Here is a 20,714-nt window from a genome sequence, read left to right as displayed (position 1 = left end):
GCACATTGATATTGCTCAGCACCAGAAAACATTTGTGTCTTAGACCAGTAATAATGTGATCTAAACTCCACCAATGTGCGAAAAGTGCAACAGTCAGACACACCTACATAATTGTGTTCACAATGCACATACACTCTGCCTGCACATATTGGTTTGTTTTTGCATTGCCTAGAGCGGGGTGTTATTAATGTTTATGTATTGTGGGGGGGAGTAGTTTTCCAAGTGGGTCATCTCTCCCTGACGCTCCCAGGTGACATTCCCGTGTGGCTGAACACCACACACTGTACGAAAAAGCCTGTTAGATCTATGATTTTTTTTTTTTTTATCTCCACGTGTGTGGTCTCAGGTTTTAGAAACCTACAGATAATTTTAAAATCCTGTCCTGTGAACCAGGCATAAGTCTATTTTACTTGTGGATCACTGTCCTTTCACAAGATATTCCCTCAGTTGGTGTTTTGGCAATGATGGTGGGGAGCACTGTCTAACACAGGGGTTCCCATTTTCGGTCCTCGAGCTCTACCTTCCTGACACTCTTAGTTGTCTTCCTGTTCCAACACACCTGAATCCAATGAAAGACTTGTTAGCAGGCTTTTAATGAGCCTTTCATTGGATTCAGGTGTGTTGGAGCAGGGAGACAACTAAGAGTGTCAGGAAGGTAGATCTCGAGGACCGAACTTGGGCACCCCTGGTCTAACACATAGGTCCAAATTCTCTGATCTGTGTTCAGTTTGGTTGAAATCTGGTGACTGCAAAGGCAAGAGTGTATGATTGACATCATTTTACTGACTAACTAAAGTGCAGTGCAGCTGCTTGTGTCTTAGGTTTTTGATTTTCACCCATCTCTGTGTACATGCGAAACATTTGTTACTTCCATCAGCTGCGGTAAGACAACTGCAGACTCCTTCCCTCAGCCTCCTTTTATTTATTTACTTAATTATTGGTCCTATGCTGGTGGGTTGATCAGCGTGCCGTATTGCCTTGATTAAGCCTGGCCATTTTTTTTTTGTTTTGTCTTGTTTTTGTTTGTTTTTGTTTTTCCAAACCGTGCTCAGACCTGGTGCCTAAGTGAGGCAGGTTTTTATTCAGGGCCAGCAATTATTAACAATGTATCATTGGATGTGATGAACCAAAGACAACCGCTTTAGATCAGAGCCCTCTGCGTGACTGTCACCCCTCTCCATAGCCTGACGTGCACCTCCCAAACAACGGAGACCGCAAAAGCTGTGATTGGTCACTTTTCTAGTTTCACTCCTTCCTCACCCGTCATATTTTAAAAGTTTTTGCAGTGCGCCCGCCGATTACATTTTGATCATGGATCAAATCAATGAATGTTTGGTAGAAAATATGACCAACTTTACAACACAAAGTCTAAAAACTACAAAAACGCTCAAATGACCCGCAATTCATGGAGGGAAATTGTGCGTACTGTAACACTGGTTTGGAGGTTGATGCCTGTATAAAGAAGTAGAGCTCATTGAGGCACAAATTGGTCCCGAAAGTGCCACTGTTCTTGTGGTAAATTGCATTACGATACGATACCCACCAAGACGACGGAGAACTTTAAAAGGGTCAAGCCCACATTATTATGATGTGGCCACAGAATTACAGAGTTGTAAAAGCATAAATCAGGCTTTTGGATTTTAAGGTACCACTCCGCAGCGAACATAGAAAAAAGAGTGACCCAACCAAATGTAATCCTTTTTAATGCACATAATGCCTGTCGCTTATTTAAGTTTTGACCTGGTCATTAAATGAGGCAGGCCCCTATTCAGGGTCAGGCATTTAATCAAGGAAATATGGGACTTTTCCCACTTCCAACTTCTTTGAAGTCTTGTTATCTTCCTGATGCTTCCTTCACGTTTTCACTCCTCCCTCTTCATTGCTTCCGTTGACTCTGTGTAGTTCTGACAAACGTCAGACTGCTGTTCTGAATAAGAAAAGCAAAGCAAATTGTTTTTATATGAATCAACAATGCAAGTGTGTCTCCGTGGTCCTTTGTCATATCCAAAGCTAACTCGCTTCTCAGGGGATAAGCAGCAGCGCCCATGGGCCAACACGCTTACACTCACAGTTAACCTCGATTTGTATTTTTCTCTTCCTTCCTTGTATTTGCTCCATCTCTTTTCTCTCTTTTTTCTTCCTCCTCCTTTCTCAAATATATCCTGCAGATCCCGTGCCAGCCTACAAATCATGGCAGGATGACAGTGACGAGGCACAGCTCTCTCCACTAGCTGGGCGCATGCTCCCCCTGCCCCTACTCCCCCTAGAGGAGGAAATCGATAACAGTGTGGGTGAGGAAGGGCGGGACACCTCCCCCTCTTCCTCCCGCACCCACCCTCACCACCTGGCACGACGCTTCCTTGACTTTGGTGCACACAGCGCCCAGCGCTTCCTCCAGGAGGACCCGGACATCACCTCGCCCACCAAGGCACAGAAGTAAGTCAGAACACGGCCACATTTAGGTTGTCCAGATACCTGCAGTTTACTCACTGGAACTGTGAGTTGTTTGTGTTTTATTTTTGCGGCCATGATTTTATGGTGAGGATTCAGTAGAAATGTGTGGGTGCGTGTTGGATTTATTCACCTGTGTATACTCTACCAAATTTCAGGCCACGCCGCGCGTCATTTGGCTCTAAAGAGGCAGTGAAAGGCGGAGATTCAGTTATTCACCAACTCACCAAGAAACTACAGCACCTGAAAAAGAAAATTAAACAGTTTGAGGAGCAATTTGAAAAGGAGAGAAACTACAAGGTAAAAAAAAAAACATAAGCAACAAAACTGTGATTTAAGATTTTCTGCTGTGTTGGTTTGCTAAATGAAATACAATGTTTTAATAGTTGAGGAAACAAAAGACAATTTATCATAGTTTTTCATGGACTCTGTATTCTTGTACACTGTTGATCTTGTGACATGTATTTGTCTTCATGTATGTGTAAAATATATTTTGCTTATGAATTATCTTTTTTTTTTCTGAAATGCTCCTTTTTTCTTGCTGCAGCCCTCACATGCAGAAAAGGCTGCGAACCCCAAAGTCTTGAAATGGATGGCAGACCTCACAAAACTCCGTAGGCAGATTAAAGGTAGACGTGTGTATGGTTTTTATTGTTGTTTTGGATTTTCTTTTTCAATCCTTCTTTTTTTGGTTTCTTGTGTGTGTGTCATCCTGTTCATGCTGGAGCGATTGGCTGATCACTACGTCTGACGACAGCATGCATGCTACGCCAACTCACAAAAACAAACACACGTATATAAATGCACATACTGTTTGTTGCTGTGGCTCTCACATTCGTGGCTCCGCCCACCTGTGTGTTACTACGTCCTTGTGAATCCACATTCATTACCTTTGTGGTGAATTCAGTAAGGTCAAAAGAGTGTGGAAGAAAAGATAAAAACTTTATTGAGCTCACAGAGGAGAAATTCACTGCACAATATTTCAAATGTGAAGGAATCAATCTCTGATGCACGCATACGACCCAAAACCTGACGCAGAGGTTAGAAATCCAGTCCTCCATTTCACCGTACTGAACAAAGCTCATCACACCGCTCACCTTCCTCCACGTTGAGGTGATTGTTCTTTTTTTTTATTTGAGAGAGAGAGAGAACACAGTGGCCGAAACATTTCTCTTTTGTTCAGAGTCAAAATTGAAAACGACAATAACGCGAGCGCCCGCTCTCCACTTTCCTCCCTCCTCCTCCCGCACCATCGCCCGATTGCTTGATTGACTGACTGATCGGCCAACCAGGACGGCAGCATCACCTTTTACCCAGAAGCACGCTGAGGCACCAGGCTTTGCTCCATTCATACAGACGTCACCATGCTTCCTACTTCCCCTTCTCCTCCTCAATCTCCTCGCCCTCCCATCACACACTCACCCCCTCGCTGCACACCTACTCAGGCTTCTGCCCTAGACCGTGTCACCTCAGTAAGTACTAACCCCTCAGTAAGTAGACACCAGCAACACGGCTTACAGGCACAATGAAGCGCCGCTGTGAGAGCATCTTGCCTTTGTTTTTGTGTTGGGACGGCATACTGAGACATTTCACACACACACACACACACACCCGCTCACTTCATCCGGTCATAACAAACACCCACTTAATCATTTGTGGACATCAGTGAGTCATCTCCCAATGTATGTCATGTTCCAATGTAACGGTTAGTGGGTGTGTCACATGATGATTTGAGCAGAAATTATGGATAATTTCACACTTCAAAGGTAAACGGTGCAGCAGGAAACACACACACACTACAGCAGCTTGACATTTTTATGGGCAAATTAGGGAAAGACAAATCTATATTAGTTGATTACTAGTCATATGTTAAATCAGAATATTTGCTCCTGAAAAATGAGTTTATATATATATATATATATATATATATATATATATATATACTTCTTTTGATCTCGTTTTATGGCCATAAATCCCATCGTCACGTCTTCCGAAGAGGAAGCAGAGACTGGGGACTCGGAGGCGGACTCATCCATTACCCAGGCCGAAGTCACCGAAGTGGTTAGAAAGCTCCTCGGTGGCAAGGCTCCTGGGGTGGATGAAATCCGTCCTGAGTACCTTAAGTCTCTGGATGTTGTGGGGCTGTCTTGGCTGACACGTCTCTGCAACATCGCATGGCGATCGGGGACAGTGCCTCTGGATTGGCAGACCGGGGTGGTGGTCCCTCTGTTTAAGAAGGGGGACCGGAGGGTGTGTTCCAACTATAGGGGGATCACACTCCTCAGCCTCCCCGGTAAGGTCTATTCCAGAGTACTGGAGAGAAGAATTCGACCGATGGTTGAACCTCGGATTCAGGAGGAGCAGTGTGGTTTTCGTCCTGGTTGCGGCACACTGGACCAGCTCTACACGCTCCATCGAGTGCTCGAGGGTTCATGGGAGTTTGCCCAACCAGTCCACATGTGTTTTGTGGATCTGGAGAAGGCATTCGACCGTGTCCCTCGGCGCACCCTGTGGGGAGTGCTCCGGGAGTCCGGGGTCCTTTGCTAAGGGCTATCCGGTCCCTGTACGACCGCAGCAGGAGCTTGGTTCGCATTGCTGGTAGCAAGTCAAACCTGTTTCCAGTGCACGTTGGCCTCCGCCAGGGCTGCCCTTTGTCACCGGTTCTGTTCATTATTTTTATGGACAGAATTTCTAGGCGCAGCCAAGGTGTAGAGGGGGTCTGGTTTGGGAACCACAGAATCTCGTCTCTGCTGTTTGCGGACGATGTGGTTCTGTTGGCTTCGTCAAATCAGGACCTTCAGCGTGCACTGGGGCGGTTTGCAGCCAAGTGTGAAGCGTCCGGGATGAAAATCAGCACCTCCAAATCCAAGGCCATGGTTCTCGACCGGAAAAAGGTGCTTTGCTCTCTTCAGGTCGGTGGAGTGTCCTTGCCTCAAGTGGAGGAGTTTAAGTATCTCAGGGTCTTGTTCACGAGTGTGGGACGGATGGAGCGTGAGATCGATAGACGGATCGGTGCAGCATCTGCAGTGATGCGGTCGCTGTATCGGACCGTCGTGGTGAAGAGAGAGCTGAGTAGGGGGGCAAAGCTCTCGATTTACCGATCGATCTACGTTCCGATCCTCACCTATGGTCATGAGATTTGGCTCATGACCAAAAGAACGAGATCGCAAGTACAAGCGGCCGAGATGAGTTTCCTCCGCAGGGTGGCTGGGCACTCCCTTAGAGATAGGGTGAGGAGCTCGGTCACTCGGGAGGAGCTCGGAGTCGAGCCGCTGCTCCTCCACGTCGAAAGGAGTCAGTTGAGGTGGCTCGGGCATCTTTTCCGTATGCCCCCTGGACGCCTCGCTGGAGAGGTGTTCCGGGCACGTCCCACTGGGAGGAGGCCCCGGGGAAGACCCAGGACACGCTGGAGGGACTACATCTCTCGGCTGGCTTGGGAACGCCTTGGGGTTCCCCCGGAGGAGCTGGAGGAGGTGTGTGTGGATCGGGAGGTCTGGGCGGCTTTGCCTGAGCTGCTGCCCCCGCGACACGACTCCGGATAAAGCTCAAGAAAATGGATGGATGGATGGATGGCCATAAAATTGCTTCTTGTGACTTTCCAAACTCTGTCCTTGTTTCTTCTCTGAGGTTCCAGTCACATTTTTTTGTGTGTTTCTGTACCTATATGCACACACACCGTATTTTATGGAGTCGCACCTGTTAAAAAATGCCTATTGAAGAGGAAGAACCTGTATGTAAGTCGCACCGGAGTATAAGTCGCACCTTTTTTCTGTATTTTCAGCTCTTTAATTTGGGATTTTTGTGCATCGTTGCAGTGTATTTTTATTATTGTCATTTATTCTCTTGTTATTGCAGTTATTTTGTTTAGTGATTTGCTTCCTTAAAAAGTTGTACACAAATAATCACTATTTTTATTATTAATAATAAATTTGTGATCTTTCGTTATATAAATCGCACCAGACTATAAATCAGTAGGACCTGCCCAACTGTATGTATAAAAAAAAAAAAAGCAACTTGTGCGCCAGAAAATATGGTGGGTGGGTGTATATACATGTGGTCTGCCCAGATCACTGATCAACTGTGGTTACTCCACTAATATGTGTGTGTGTAAAGCTGGTAATGTGAGTTTTGCTGTTCTTGTCTTGATCATTGTCACCATGATGCCAATGTTGTTTACATGCAATCATGTAGCTTATCTTTATTTTATTTTCATTCCACTTTTTCTTTAACCACCCCCGCCGGTCATTTCCTTCCTTTGTGACATCATTACTGCTACCTGGTTGTCTCATGTGTTCCCTTTCTCATGTTTCTCTTTCTGGCCCCCCACCTAGATGCCAAACACCGTGCAGAGAGCGAGCTTGGCCCACACACTCGTCCACGGAGCAACACTTTACCCAGAAGTTTCGGTTCCACGCTTGACCAAGGTGCCTCTGATGCAGCATATGAAATCAAAGGTCAACATCCAACAAGAGAAGAAACACTAGACCTAATCCATCGCAGGGTCAAAGGCAAGAGGCAGGAGGACGGTTGGCCTGAAGACATCAAGGTCAGCAAGAGAACTCTTCCACAGGTTGAGTCAGCTCAGTGACATGCAGACCGTCATTAACATGAAGAGACTGAAAAATCGACTCTCGTCTTGTTACCGAGATTGAACTTGAACTTGGGCTCAGGGTGGCAGTCACAGAGATGCAGGCAGAAAAAGATTTTCATTCATTCTACTTTTCAAACACACTTTTACCATACCTTTTAAAAGGTGTGCACATAACTGGTGCTTGTGCATATTAAAAATAAATGATGCACAGCATAAAAGGAGTCGCCGCTTTTCATGCCATCTGTCATCACCTCTTTCAACTCCCTCTGTGTTTTGCTGCTGAGCATCATTTATTTTTAACACTCACGCGTACCAGTTATGTGCATGTCTGTTTCTAAATTAAAAAGTGGAATCCTGTGTGATTTATTCCATGGTATTTTCAGTGACATCATTCTATGATCAAAACTTTAATGCACCACATATTCAGTCTATTAATATTTGTTTAAAAAATTAGGAAGGGGAAAAAAACATCTATTTTAATGTGACAATTTGTGCAGAAGATGACCAAGGAGCAGCTTTCCTGTGAGAAGACAGTCCTTCAGAAAAACCTGCTGCACTATGAAGGCCTGCACGGTCAACCTGTAAGTCATCAATTGTTTTATGTTTTGTTTATTTTTTTAAACTTGTTCTTTCTGAGGCACCGTGGCTTAGTTGTTCACACTGATGGCTCACAGCAAGAACATCCTAGGATCACTTCCCGCCTGGTCCTTTCTGTGTGGAATTTGTATGTTCTCCCCGTCTCTGCGTGGGTTTTCTTCCACTATCAAAAACATGCTTATTTCCAGACTGCTCCTTTCTCTACCCCTGACCAAAGCAAGGTCTTTACATCTGGAGTTGGTCCCCAGTGCCGGACTGTGGCTGTCCACCACGCCTAGTGGTTGGATTGTGCCTAATTGTAGCTAGGATGGGTTAAATGCAGACGACTCATTTTATTGTATGTACCATAACAAAAAAAGGCCCTTCTTCTTCTGTGAATGAACCCGTCTCTGACCAGCTCTCTCTCCTTCAGGTGAGCAGAGAGGAACATCTGGTGGTGAAGCCGCTCTACGATCGATACCGATTGGTCAAACAGATGCTTACCAGAGGCGCCATTGCACCAGTCACAGTATGTACTCAAAACACAGCATGAACAAAAATCCTCTTTATATCCAAAGATATTCAGTGTTGATGCCCGTAAATAAATCCCTGTCGTAAACAGTTATCGAAGATGATATATCCATTTTAAAAATCTTATTTTTACCGTTGACATCTAATATTGTGATTTACAAACACACAAACTTAACCATCTGGAGTCCAGGGTATAATAGTTTTTGACTACTTTTTCGGTTACCTTAAAAACTGTTTATTTTGCCTTGTTTGGTGTAATTTTTTTCACCACATCACTTATGTGACTTCACAGTTTTTATTTCATTCTGACATACTGTGTTATACATTAAATACGTGTTGACGTATTTAATGTATGTGCTAACTATAAAATAAAGACAAACCTTGATCGCCAACCATGGACAGAGGTCTCATGTCAGTTACCGACATGTTTAAGATTGCTTCAGTCAGAATATTTGCTTGCAGAGGTCTGCATGTTGTTGTCTTGGTGACAAAGTTGTCCATTGAAGAACATGTTTTTTAGCACTGTAACGTATTGTTATAAAACATTAGCGTTATCACATTTCCTATTCAGTCATGACATCGCTGTTATAACGTTACAGCAAACACGTGTGCTGAGACTAATGAAATTGTCATTGTTAATGTTATGTTTTACAGCTATCAATATAAGTACTTTTGATGTTAATGTTAGCAGCTAACTAGCCAATTAGCTTACCGAGACGACTAGCCCTCTTCGTCAGCATCAACCACAATGTGCTTTCTTCTCAGATGCTCCTGCATCTCTGTTGTACTGCCATTTTAGGCATGTTCTGCCCTGCAGATTTTGCATTACACATTTTTCTCTTTAATTTGTTTAAAATGCTCCCAAACGTTTGAGCTTCATTGCCGGCTAGCCATGATGTTGTTTGGGCATAACTTTTCCAGTGACATCACTACTGACCTGTATTACAACTACTGCATATGTGCGTCAAGGACAGAAAGGCATTGGAAAGTACAGCGGCAGCGTTGAGAGAAAAACAAAGCTTAAAAAATAAACTGATGTAGATTATTAAATTCGTCTCTGACTATTTTGATAGTCAACTAATCGTGGTAGCCCTAATCAACAGAATTTAAAAACTGGTATATAGTTTGAAGTCTGCATTTTCAAAATACATTCAAACAGAGACTCAGACTGTGGTGGAGTGGATTGTATGTCCGCTTAATTCGGTCATGTTTCTTTGATGCGGACACGCGTCGGACGACTCCATAAGGTTAAACAGCTCTCACACTCAGCTGTTCTTGCCGCCGTAACAGGCAAAGCAGGCATCTCCTGTCCACATGACTTTTTTTCTGGATCTCAGTTGGACTTCCAGCATCCTTAGTTTGGGGCGACCCTGTGCAGGCTCGGTGCACCTCACTGTAATTCCTCCTCAACTCAGTATTTTTATCTTGTGTTATTAGCATGAATATCGGATGAGGACTTGTGCCAAAGCTGCACTAGGTCAGGCTGCAGTATCTGGGAATCTAGCTGAACTTTTAAACTTTGGAACATGTCGAAAGCCAGTACAAGATTAAGCAACATTTCTAGACTTGGCTGAACCAGGCCCTCCCGAGCTGCGTGGAGTCGCCAGCGTGGTGAGCGCTGTGAGGGGAGTGGCTTTAGCTGCGTTATTAGATGTCAGCCACACATGGTAATCTACGTTCTTTCTCCTGCACTTTATATGAATCTGATCTTCATGTCAGTGTGCTGTGGTTTAAAATTTCCCTCTCTCACTTGTAGGCGTCGCCCTCCAGTAAGAGGCGGAGTCAGATCCTTCAGCCAATCATTGAGGGGGAAACTGCCCATTTCTGGGAAGAGAAAGAAGAGGAGGATGATGGAGGCAAAGGGGAAGAAGGAAAGAATGACCCTGAGGAGGAGAGGGATGACGAAGAAGATGACGATGAAGAGGAGGAGGAGGAAGGGGAGAGCAGCGGCGGGGAGATGCAGAGTTCAGAGGTCATCATGGTCGACGAGACTGATGGGTCATTGAGCAGCCTGAACCGACTCGGTGAACACAGCGAGACAGGAGGTCCAGTGACCGCCCAGGTGGAGGAGGGGTCAGGGAAACTGGCCCTGGATCTGCGTCTGTCCAGTTCCAACGCTTCCTCCATGTAAGGACACGGGATAAATCAGGCTGGCACAAGCTGTGGGGAAAGTGTCGACAAATTCTCGGTCGATGTAGGTGTTTTAGTGCCACAGACCCCCAACAGTCAGAGGAGGTGGGAGGGGCAACATCTTAAAAGTGAAGCCCAAACCATGTCACCACCTAGTGGCTAATTGTGGTACATGTCATTAGTGCACCTCCTCTGTAAGTCAGTGTAACACAGATGAAAGTAATTATTGTGTGTTCATCCAGTTCTATTTTTTAATGATTTTAATAATAATAATGACTTTTAAAAAGCGTCATTACAGTCAAACCTGCACAAAAGTAATTTTGCAAGACACAAAAAGTCCTGTTCAAGCCTTGAAGGTCTCTGGGTGAAAGTAACAATATACTCGTATAGGGTATATGTAGTATACCAGCACCTCAGCCAAATCTGACACTGTGCGAGCGATCATCTTTACTTGCATTTCATCATCAATTAGTCTCATCTTGAATTATGACTTAAATGACTTATCGACTGTTTGCTTGTTTTTGACAACCTTAATTTTGACCACAGTAAAAGTTACAGCTAAATAAAAGCTCAAAATTTTCAAACCCTTTACACGCCCTGAGCATGTGTGCAGCATGTTCAGAGTACAGATAATTTAAGCAGCTGTATTTGAATAAATTTTGGTCTGACAGGTTTTCCTGCCTTGTGTTAACTGATGTCAAACTGTGGCGACACTAGCAGGTGTTTTTAATGTGTCGCTCAGAACATCCACTTCACTGACGTGATGTTGACCCCAACATGGTGTATGACTTTGTTCTTTATCCCATCATCCTTCAGGCCTGAGTTGTTAGAACAGCTGTGGAAGGCCAGAGCAGAGAAGAAGAAAATGAGGAAGACTATCCGCGCATTTGAGGAGGATTTCTATCAACGTAACGGCAGGTAGGCAGCAGACACGCTGTGTTAACCTTCAACTGAATTATTATTTATTCAGGTTTGAAAATTAATGTCTTGTTGTTGTTAACATGTCTGAACCTTGATTTTGTTTTCCACATTTTCCTGTTTTTTAACAATATGAAGAAAACATAACTGTTTGTTTGTTAGCACTACAGTGCATCCGGAAAGTATTCACAGCACTTCACTTTCCACATTTTGTTATGTTACAGCCTTATTAGGGTTGGCTCTCACTGCGGTATTGTATCACTTCCTGTTCTGGAGCACAGCGGTGTTTTGCTGTATCTGTTAGCTGTTTAATCTGCGCAGTTAGATTGATCTAGTTAACTAGATAACGATTTGTTTCACAGTGTAATCTTCACGTGCCTTAACTAAAGCACTCCCTCTGCTGAATCACCTCTAAATTATTTACACATTATTCACTTTGTGTGTTTTTAGGAATCCGCTAGCTTAGTGTACGAGTAGCTACTAGCTCTTAGCCGGTTTAGCATGGCGGCTTCTCCTGTCTCTCCCACACTTTTCTGCTCTGGGTGTGAAATGTTTAGTTATTCCTCGGCCTCCTTTAGCAGCAATGGTGCTTGTAATAAGTGTAGCTTATTCATAGCTTTGGAGGCCAGGCTGGGCGAATTGGAGACTCGGCTCCGCACCTTGGAAAATCCTACAGCTAGCCAGGCCCCTGTAGTCGGTGCGGACCAAGCTAGCTTAGCCGCCGTTAGTTCCCCTCCGGCAGATCCCGAGCAGCCGGGAAAGCAGGCCGACTGGGTGACTGTGAGGAGGAAGCGTAGTTCTAAACAGAAGCCCCGTGTACACCGCCAACCCGTTCACATTTCTAACCGTTTTTCTCCACTCGGCGACACACCCGCCGAGGAACAAACTCTGGTTATTGGCGACTCTGTTTTGAGAAATGTGAAGTTAGCGACACCATAGTCAATTGTCTTCCAGGGGCCAGAGCAGGCGACATTGAAGGAAATTTGAAACTGCTGGCTAAGGCTAAGCGTAAATTTGGTAAGATTGTAATTCACGTCGGCAGTAATGACACCCGGTTACGCCAATCAGAGGTCACTAAAATTAACATTGAATCGGTGTGTAACTTTGCAAAAACAATGTCGGACTCTGTAGTTTTCTCTGGGCCCCTCCCCAATCGGACCGGGAGTGACATGTTTAGCTGCATGTTCTCCTTGAATTGCTGGCTGTCTGAGTGGTGTCCAAAAAATGAGGTGGGCTTCATAGATAATTGGCAAAGCTTCTGGGGAAAACCTGGTCTTGTTAGGAGAGACGGCATCCATCCCACTTTGGATGGAGCAGCTCTCATTTCTAGAAATCTCCAAACTATGACTATCCAGGGTTGGGACCAGGAAGCAGAGTTGTAGTCTTACACACCTCTCTGCAGCTTCTCTCCCCCTGCCATCCCCTCATTACCCCATCCCCGTAGAGACGGTGCCTGCTCCCAGACCACCAATAACCAGCAAAAATCTATTTAAGTATAAAAATTCAAAAAGAAAAAATAATATAGCACCTTCAACTCCACCACAGACTAAAACAGTTAAATGTGGTCTATTAAACATTAGATCTCTCTCTTCTAAGTCCCTGTTAGTAAATGATATAATAATTGATCAACATATTGATTTATTCTGCCTTACAGAAACCTGGTTACAGCAGGATGAATGTTAGTTTAAATGAGTCAACACCCCCGAGTCACACTAACTGTCAGAACGCTCGTAGCACGGGCCGAGGCAGAGGATTAGCAGCAGTCTTCCACTCCAGCTTATTAATTAATCAAAAACCCAGACAGAGCTTTAATTCATTTGAAAGCTTGACTCTTAGTCTTGTCCATCCAAATTGGAAGTCCCAAAAACCAGTTTTATTTGTTATCTATTGTCCACCTGGTCGTTACTGTGAGTTTCTCTGTGAATTTTCAGACCTTTTGTCTGACTTAGTGCTTAGCTCAGATAAGATAATTATAGTGGGCGATTTTAACATCCACACAGATGCTGAGAATGACAGCCTCAACACTGCATTTAATCTATTATTAGACTCTATTGGCTTTGCTCAAAATGTAAATGAGTCCACCCACCACTTTAATCATATCTTAGATCTTGTTCTGACTTATGGTATGGAAATAGAAGACTTAACAGTATTCCCTGAAAACTCCCTTCTGTCTGATCATTTCTTAATAACATTTACATTTACTCTGATGGACTACCCAGCAGTGGGGAATAAGTTTCATTACACTAGAAGTCTTTCAGAAAGCGCTGTAACTAGGTTTAAGGATATGATTCCTTCTTTATGTTCTCTAATGCCATATACCAACACAGTGCAGAGTAGCTACCTAAACTCTGTAAGTGAGATAGAGTATCTCGTCAATAGTTTTACATCCTCATTGAAGACAACTTTGGATGCTGTAGCTCCTCTGAAAAAGAGAGCTTTAAATCAGAAGTGCCTGACTCCATGGTATAACTCACAAACTCGCAGCTTAAAGCAGATAACCCGTAAGTTGGAGAGGAAATGGCATCTCACTAATTTAGAAGATCTTCATTTAGCCTGGAAAAAGAGTCTGTTGCTCTATAAGAAAGCCCTCCGTAAAGCTAGGACATCTTTCTACTCATCACTAATTGAAGAAAATAAGAACAACCCCAGGTTTCTTTTCAGCACTGTAGCCAGGCTGACAAAGAGTCAGAGCTCTATTGAGCTGAGTATTCCATTAACTTTAACTAGTAATGACTTCATGACTTTCTTTGCTAACAAAATTTTAACTATTAGAGAAAAAATTACTCATAGCCATCCCAAAGACGTATCGTTATCTTTGGCTGCTTTCAGTGATGCCGGTATTTGGTTAGACTCTTTCTCTCAGATTGTTCTGTCTGAGTTATTTTCATTAGTTACTTCATCCAAACCATCAACATGTCTATTAGACCCCATTCCTACCAGGCTGCTCAAGGAAGCCCTACCATTATTTAATGCTTCGATCTTAAATATGATCAATCTATCTTTATTAGTTGGCTATGTACCACAGGCTTTTAAGGTGGCAGTAATTAAACCATTACTTAAAAAGCCATCACTTGACCCAGCTATCTTAGCTAATTATAGGCCAATCTCCAACCTTCCTTTTCTCTCAAAAATTCTTGAAAGGGTAGTTGTAAAACAGCTAACTGATCATCTGCAGAGGAATGGTCTATTTGAAGAGTTTCAGTCAGGTTTTAGAATTCATCATAGTACAGAAACAGCATTAGTGAAGGTTACAAATGATCTTCTTATGGCCTCAGACAGTGGACTCATCTCTGTGCTTGTTCTGTTAGACCTCAGTGCTGCTTTTGATACTGTTGACCATAAAATTTTATTACAGAGATTAGAGCATGCTATAGGTATTAAAGGCACTGCGCTGCAGTGGTTTGAATCATATTTATCTAATAGATTACAATTTGTTCATGTAAATGGGGAATCTTCTTCACAGACTAAAGTTAATTATGGAGTTCCGCAAGGTTCTGTGCTAGGACCAATTTTATTCACTTTATACATGCTTCCCTTAGGCAGTATTATTAGACAGCATTGCTTAAATTTTCATTGTTACGCAGATGATACCCAGCTTTATCTATCCATAAAGCCAGAGGACACACACCAATTAGCTAAACTGCAGGATTGTCTTACAGACATAAAGACATGGATGACTTCTAATTTCCTGCTTTTAAACTCAGATAAAACTGAAGTTATTGTACTTGGCCCCACAAATCTTAGAAACATGGTGTCTAACCAGATCCTTACTCTGGATGGCATTACCCTGACCTCCAGTAATACTGTGAGAAATCTTGGAGTCATTTTTGATCAGGATATGTCATTCAATGCGCATATTAAACAAATATGTAAAATTAGAAAGGTCTTGTCTCAGAGTGATGTTGAAAAACTAATTCATGCATTTATTTCCTCTAGGCTGGACTACTGTAATTCATTATTATCAGGTTGTCCTAAAAGTTCCCTGAAAAGCCTTCAGTTAATTCAAAATGCTGCAGCTAGAGTACTGACATATATATATATATATATATATATATATATATATATATATATATATATATATATATATATATATATATACCCATATTGGCTTCTCTTCATTGGCTTCCTGTTAATTCTAGAATAGAATTTAAAATTCTTCTTCTTACTTATAAGGTTTTGAATAATCAGGTCCCATCTTATCTTAGGGACCTCATAGTACCATATCACCCCAATAGAGCACTTCGCTCTCAGACTGCAGGCTTACTTGTAGTTCCTAGGGTTTTTAAGAGTAGAATGAGAGGCAGAGCCTTCAGCTTTCAGGCTCCTCTCCTCTGGAACCAGCTCCCAATTCGGATCAGGGAGACAGACACCCTCTCTTCTTTTAAGATTAGGCTTAAAACTTTCCTTTTTGCTAAAGCTTATAGTTAGGGCTGGATCAGGTGACCCTGAACCATCCCTTAGTTATGCTGCTATAGACTTAGACTGCTGGGGGGTTCCCATAATGCACTGAGTGTTTCTTTCTCTTTTTGCTCTGTATGCACCACTCTGCATTTAATCATTAGTGATTGATCTCTGCTCCCCTCCACAGCATGTCTTTTTCCTGATTCTCTCCCTCAGCCCCAACCAGTCCCAGCAGAAGACTGCCCCTCCCTGAGCCTGGTTCTGCTGGAGGTTTCTTCCTGTTAAAAGGGAGTTTTTCCTTCCCACTGTCGCCGAGTGCTTGCTCACAGGGGGTCGTTTTGACCGTTGGGGTTTTTACGTAATTATTGTATGGCTTTGCCTTGCAGTATAAAGCGCCTTGGGGCAACTGTTTGTTTTGATTTGGCGCTATATAAATAAAATTGATTTGATTGATTCCAGAATTAAGTAAATTAATTTTTTTCCCCTTCAAAATTCTACTCACAACACCCCATAATGACGACATGAAAAAAAAGTGGGTTTTTTTTTTGTTTTGGTTTTGTTTTGTTTTTTGTTTTGTTTTTTTTTAGTTTGAAAATTTATTAAAATAAAAAAATTAAGAAATCACATGTACGTAAGCATTCACACCTTTTTCTCGAAACTTTGTTGATGCACCTTTGGCAGCAATTACAGTTTCAGTTCTTCTTAAATATGATGCCACAAGCTTGGTACACCTATCTTTGGGCAGTTTTGCCCAGTCCTCTTTGCAGCACCTCTCAAACTCAAGCAACGTTGGATGGGGAGCGTCACAGCCATTTTCAGCTCTCTCCAGAGATGTTCACTCAGGCACTGGCTGGTCCATTCAAGGACATTCATAGAATTGTCCTGAAGCCACTTCTGACATCTTGACTGTATGTTAAAGGTCATTGTCCTGCTGAAAGATGAACCGTCACCTCGGTCTGAGATCAAGAGCGCTCTGGAGCAGGTTTTCATCCAGGATGTCTCTGTACATTGCTGCATTCATATTTCTCTCAATCCTGACTAGTCTCCCAGTTCCTGCTGCTGAAAAACATCTGCACAGCATGATGCTGACACCACCATGCTTCACTGTAGGGATGGTGCCTGGTTTCCTCCAGGTGCCTTTTGGCAAACATCAGGTGGGCTGCCATGTGCCTTTTACTAAGGAGTAGCTTCCATCTGGCCACTCCACCATGCAGGCCTGATTGGTGGATTGCTGCAGAGATGGTTGTCCTTCTGGAAGGTTCAGCTCTCACCACAGAGGAATGCTGGAGCTCTGACAAGAGTGACCATCGTGTTCTTGGTCACCTCGCTGACTAAGGCCCTTCTCCACCAATCACTTAGTTTAGTCTAGTCTAGGAAGAGTCCTGATGGAGCTCAGCTTCTTCCATTTACAGATGGAGGCCACTGTGCTCACTGGGACCTTCAAAGCAGCAGAAATGTTTCTGTGCCCTTCTCCAGATTTGCGCCTTGAGACAATCCTGTCTCGGAGGTCTACAGACAATTCCTTTGACTTCATGTTTGGTTTGTGCTCTGACATGCACTGTCAACTGTGGGACCTTATATGTAGACAGGTGTGCGCCTTTTTAAATTGTGTTCTGTCAACTGAATTTACCCCAGGTGGACTCCAATTAAGCTGTAACATCTCAAGAATGGTCAGTGGAAACAGGATGCACCTGAGCTCAGTTTTGAACTTCGTGGCAAAGGCTGTGAATACTTATGTATGCGTAATTTCTTAGTTTTTTGTTTGTTTTTTTAATAAATTTGTGAAAATCTCAGAAAAATCACATTGTCATTATGGAGTATTGTGTGTAGAATTTTGAGGGAAAAAAATGAATTTCATTCATTTTGGAATGAGGCTGTAACATAAAAAATGTGGAAAAATACTTCCTGGATGCACTGCATACAGCTGTACTTGGCACAAACCATCAATTGCATTCCTCTGTGAATGAATATCACTTTGTTGTAACACAAAAAATGTAACTGGATGTGACATAGTGCACCCCACCCCATCAAAATGTTTTGAGCACAACCAAGAAGAAACCACAACTGAATTCCCCATGTAGGTCTACACACTTTTTCTAGCATTGCTGCAGTGCCTTAATACCGTTCTCATAAAAGGACATAGTGGAGAACCATGCCCTACTTTTTGTGGTTCAAGCTCAAAACTTTCCAATCACACCTCAGATGTGCCTTTTATTTATATCCCGGACGAGCCCCTCAAAATAAGGCCCCCATCCTTTAAGCCCATTACCCAATTCATGTATGAATTTAAATAAAACAAAAATGGCTGCTCGCTTATTTTAACTCATGGAGAAATGTAGGGTGAGGTTTGACCCAGGAACCTACCGCACTGAAACCAAGCACACTAACCACTTGGCCACCACCCCTGCCCCAGCTTACATAAGAAATATGTAAGAAAGAATAAACTTTTCTGGATTGTGATCATCATTCCACCTGTCAATTCACATGCTGCTGTTAATATTTCTGTGGAGCTCAGGGGAAAAAAAAAAACTTTTCCAAAGGGTAAAATATACATGAATGTATATTTATGCAAAGGTTAAATGCTTAAAATTGACTTTGATATGTTTTCTCACTACATGATACAGCACATTAAAACTAAGTACTCACTTTGAGCTTTGATCCACTGTTTTCCCATTGTGAAGCTTTAACAGCTTGTAATCCAGATTCTGCTTTTTAATCCCATCAGGATTTAAAATATAAGTATCGTAATAAAATTAGTCTGTGCGTTTAACATAAATTTTAAAGGTTCAGTGATAAACAGCAAAATGGGGGATTTCAGTGCTTTACTCAAAGGTTACATGTCCGTAGCTGCTGGCCTTTTGAAAGTTGGGCGTGCGGTGAACCATCTTTGTGATTTTTCTGTTGCAGAAACGTCCAGAAGGAGGACCGTGTGCCAATGATGGAGGAGTACCGGGAGTACAAGAGGATCAAAGCCAAACTCCGCCTCCTAGAAGTCCTCATCAGCAAACAGGATTCCTCTAAATCAATCTAGACCTCTTCACATATCAGCTGTCAGGACACGCCCACCCAGGAAGTCCTTTAGCTCATCTGCATATTAGGGGGTGTTTCAGAAAATCAAAGACCATGTGAACGCTGCATTTATGTCATGGGATTTTAAAACCTGTTTACTGACGTTTTAACTCTGAACATCCAAACTTCCATGTGCGTGCATGATGCCATAGCGGCTGCAGGTAGCACCAGTGTTAAGACAATAATCTTTTAACGTTGCTGAGGTTTAAACGGTTAAATAAACAAGACAGTGCTTTTTTCCATCAAAACCTTGCATCAACACATTTTTTTTTTTAAATCTGTTATTGCACTAATTTAATAATTTAGATTGAAACACAAACAACTGTGGTGAAGAAATTTTAAATTCCATTAATAAATTGGTCAAAAAGCACCAATATTGAGCGCATCAGACTGAACGCCGACTTCCTGTGACGTTTTTAAACATTTTGATCTGTGAAATCTTTCACTATGCTTTGATTAACGTGAACATCACTGCTGTTGGTTTAATGTTTAATTAGCAGGACGTTAATATTTACATCTGTTTTCCCATGACATCAATGAAGCAACATCAGACTCACTCCAACATGGCCCCTCCCCCTTTCACCAATTTGTGACTTGCATTCCATTTGCAAGGTTATCTCACTGCTGCCCTCTGCTTCCACGTCCTTGAAACGCACAAATCACCGTTTGGTTTGGTCTTTTCACTCGTCTCGTTTAATGTCGTGAGGAAAAATGAACACACGTCAACCTTCTGGTTTCTGTTTTATTTTGTTTTTACACACTGGACAATTGGGGACACTGACAACGCTCCCTAACCTCTCACACGCACACATACACACACTGTTTGACATATTTCTTTGTGGCAGGGAGCCGATTGGTTAAACCGGCTCTCTGTGGCAAGATGATGTCACTGTACATTTGTTAAAATGTTTATACAAACATGTTACTACACAATGCTGTTCATGCCTTTATTTTGTAAATGCGTTTTTTTTTTGTTTTTTTTTGTTTGTTTTTTGTGGTGGCCAAGTGGTTAGCGCGCTTGGTTTCATTGCGGAAGGTTCCCGGTTCAAATCCCGCCCCTGCCACATTTCTCCATGTAATGTGGAGTTGCATCAGGAACGGCATCCGGTGTAAAATTTGTGCTAAATCAACATGCAGCTCCACCTCGGATCTACTGTGGCGACCCCGAGTGGAAAAAAACATGGGAGCAGCCGGAAGGGACTTATTTTTTACTGCTTCTTTTTTGTGTGGATGTTGCGCTTTGTGAAAGTTTCAGGTTCTGATTTCCTGTCTCGTGCAGTTTATCACGATGTTTAGCAGTTTGAAAGCAGGCGAACACGGCAGCATTTACCTGCAGTAATGAGGCTCTTGCACTGAAAGTTTTTTTTTTGTTTTGTTTTTTGTCATTGCTGTCTGGAGTGCAGTATAATTTCAGATATCACAGTCGGGAGGTCACATGCTCGAAAAAGTAAGTCAACAGATGACGTGACGATGGCAAGTCGTCTGTAAGCTTCTGCGTGTGGTAGACGAGTCACTGCGAGTTTTGAAGTAAAGCCTTTTGATTTCTGTAGCTTTTGTTCAGCTTCAACGAGGGGAGGTGCTGAGGGTTCGTCGGTAATAAATAGAGAATAACCACTTTTTTTTAAGCGGTTTGATCCTGAAAGCAACCTGTGGTTCACCAGGTTTTTTTTTTCCCCTTTGGACTTTTAGAAGCTGCATGTCGTGCTGCTGACGTTTCAAGACCGATTTTAAAACTGATTTAACTCGTGTATCTTTATTTTTTTCCTCTCTCTCCTGCCCACTTGATGACTTTTCTCTTTGTTTAGCTTAATTCACTGCGGCGATCCTGATTAATAGTCGCGTGGAGGGGAAGGTGAGTTTTGTTTCGGTGACATTTCGTCTCCTGCTGGCGGGTGAAGCGACGGTACTGACGGCAAGCAGTCGGTTTTTCTTCATAAAGCGAGACTGTTTTGTCAACCGAACCGGTGTTTTTGTCAGCGAAAGTGAAGGAACGTCAACAGTTCAAAGCAGCTGATGGTGGCGTTGTACTTTTTGTATTTTTCCCAAC

At 42.9% G+C, this 20,714-nt stretch overlaps 1 protein-coding gene and 1 long non-coding RNA gene across 5 annotated transcripts in view; one reads left to right on the top strand and one right to left on the bottom strand.

Moving 5' to 3' along the window:
- The window catches only part of fam13b (family with sequence similarity 13 member B), a 95,041-nt gene extending 76,007 nt beyond the window's left edge, over positions 1 to 19,034 (top strand). For 3 of the 4 annotated variants that reach the window (XM_034181992.1, XM_034181994.1, XM_034181993.1), the window contains 10 exons: positions 2,169 to 2,436; positions 2,610 to 2,751; positions 2,999 to 3,080; positions 3,744 to 3,923; positions 6,783 to 6,997; positions 7,540 to 7,623; positions 8,052 to 8,147; positions 9,906 to 10,276; positions 11,096 to 11,197; positions 18,506 to 19,034. In XM_034181992.1, coding sequence (XP_034037883.1) covers positions 2,169 to 2,436; positions 2,610 to 2,751; positions 2,999 to 3,080; positions 3,744 to 3,923; positions 6,783 to 6,997; positions 7,540 to 7,623; positions 8,052 to 8,147; positions 9,906 to 10,276; positions 11,096 to 11,197; positions 18,506 to 18,629 — 1,664 coding nt within the window. In that variant the 3' untranslated portion in view covers positions 18,630 to 19,034. The remainder of the gene's footprint in view (positions 1 to 2,168; positions 2,437 to 2,609; positions 2,752 to 2,998; positions 3,081 to 3,743; positions 3,924 to 6,782; positions 6,998 to 7,539; positions 7,624 to 8,051; positions 8,148 to 9,905; positions 10,277 to 11,095; positions 11,198 to 18,505) is intronic. The other variant, XM_034181995.1, reaches the window with a different exon arrangement.
- On the bottom strand, positions 18,492 to 19,724 carry LOC117520701. Its single transcript, XR_004563738.1, has 2 exons — positions 18,730 to 19,724; positions 18,492 to 18,646 (listed from the first exon to the last, which is right to left on the bottom strand). It is a non-coding gene; the product is annotated as an uncharacterized LOC117520701 (long non-coding RNA).
- Between the last annotated feature and the right edge of the window lie 990 nt (positions 19,725 to 20,714).

The sequence above is a fragment of the Thalassophryne amazonica genome, chromosome 11 (genome assembly GCF_902500255.1).
Source record: "Thalassophryne amazonica chromosome 11, fThaAma1.1, whole genome shotgun sequence".
NCBI classification, from domain to species: domain Eukaryota; kingdom Metazoa; phylum Chordata; class Actinopteri; order Batrachoidiformes; family Batrachoididae; genus Thalassophryne; species Thalassophryne amazonica.
Note: the sequence above shows the minus strand (reverse complement) of the source record. Positions and strands in the feature narration are given on the sequence as shown.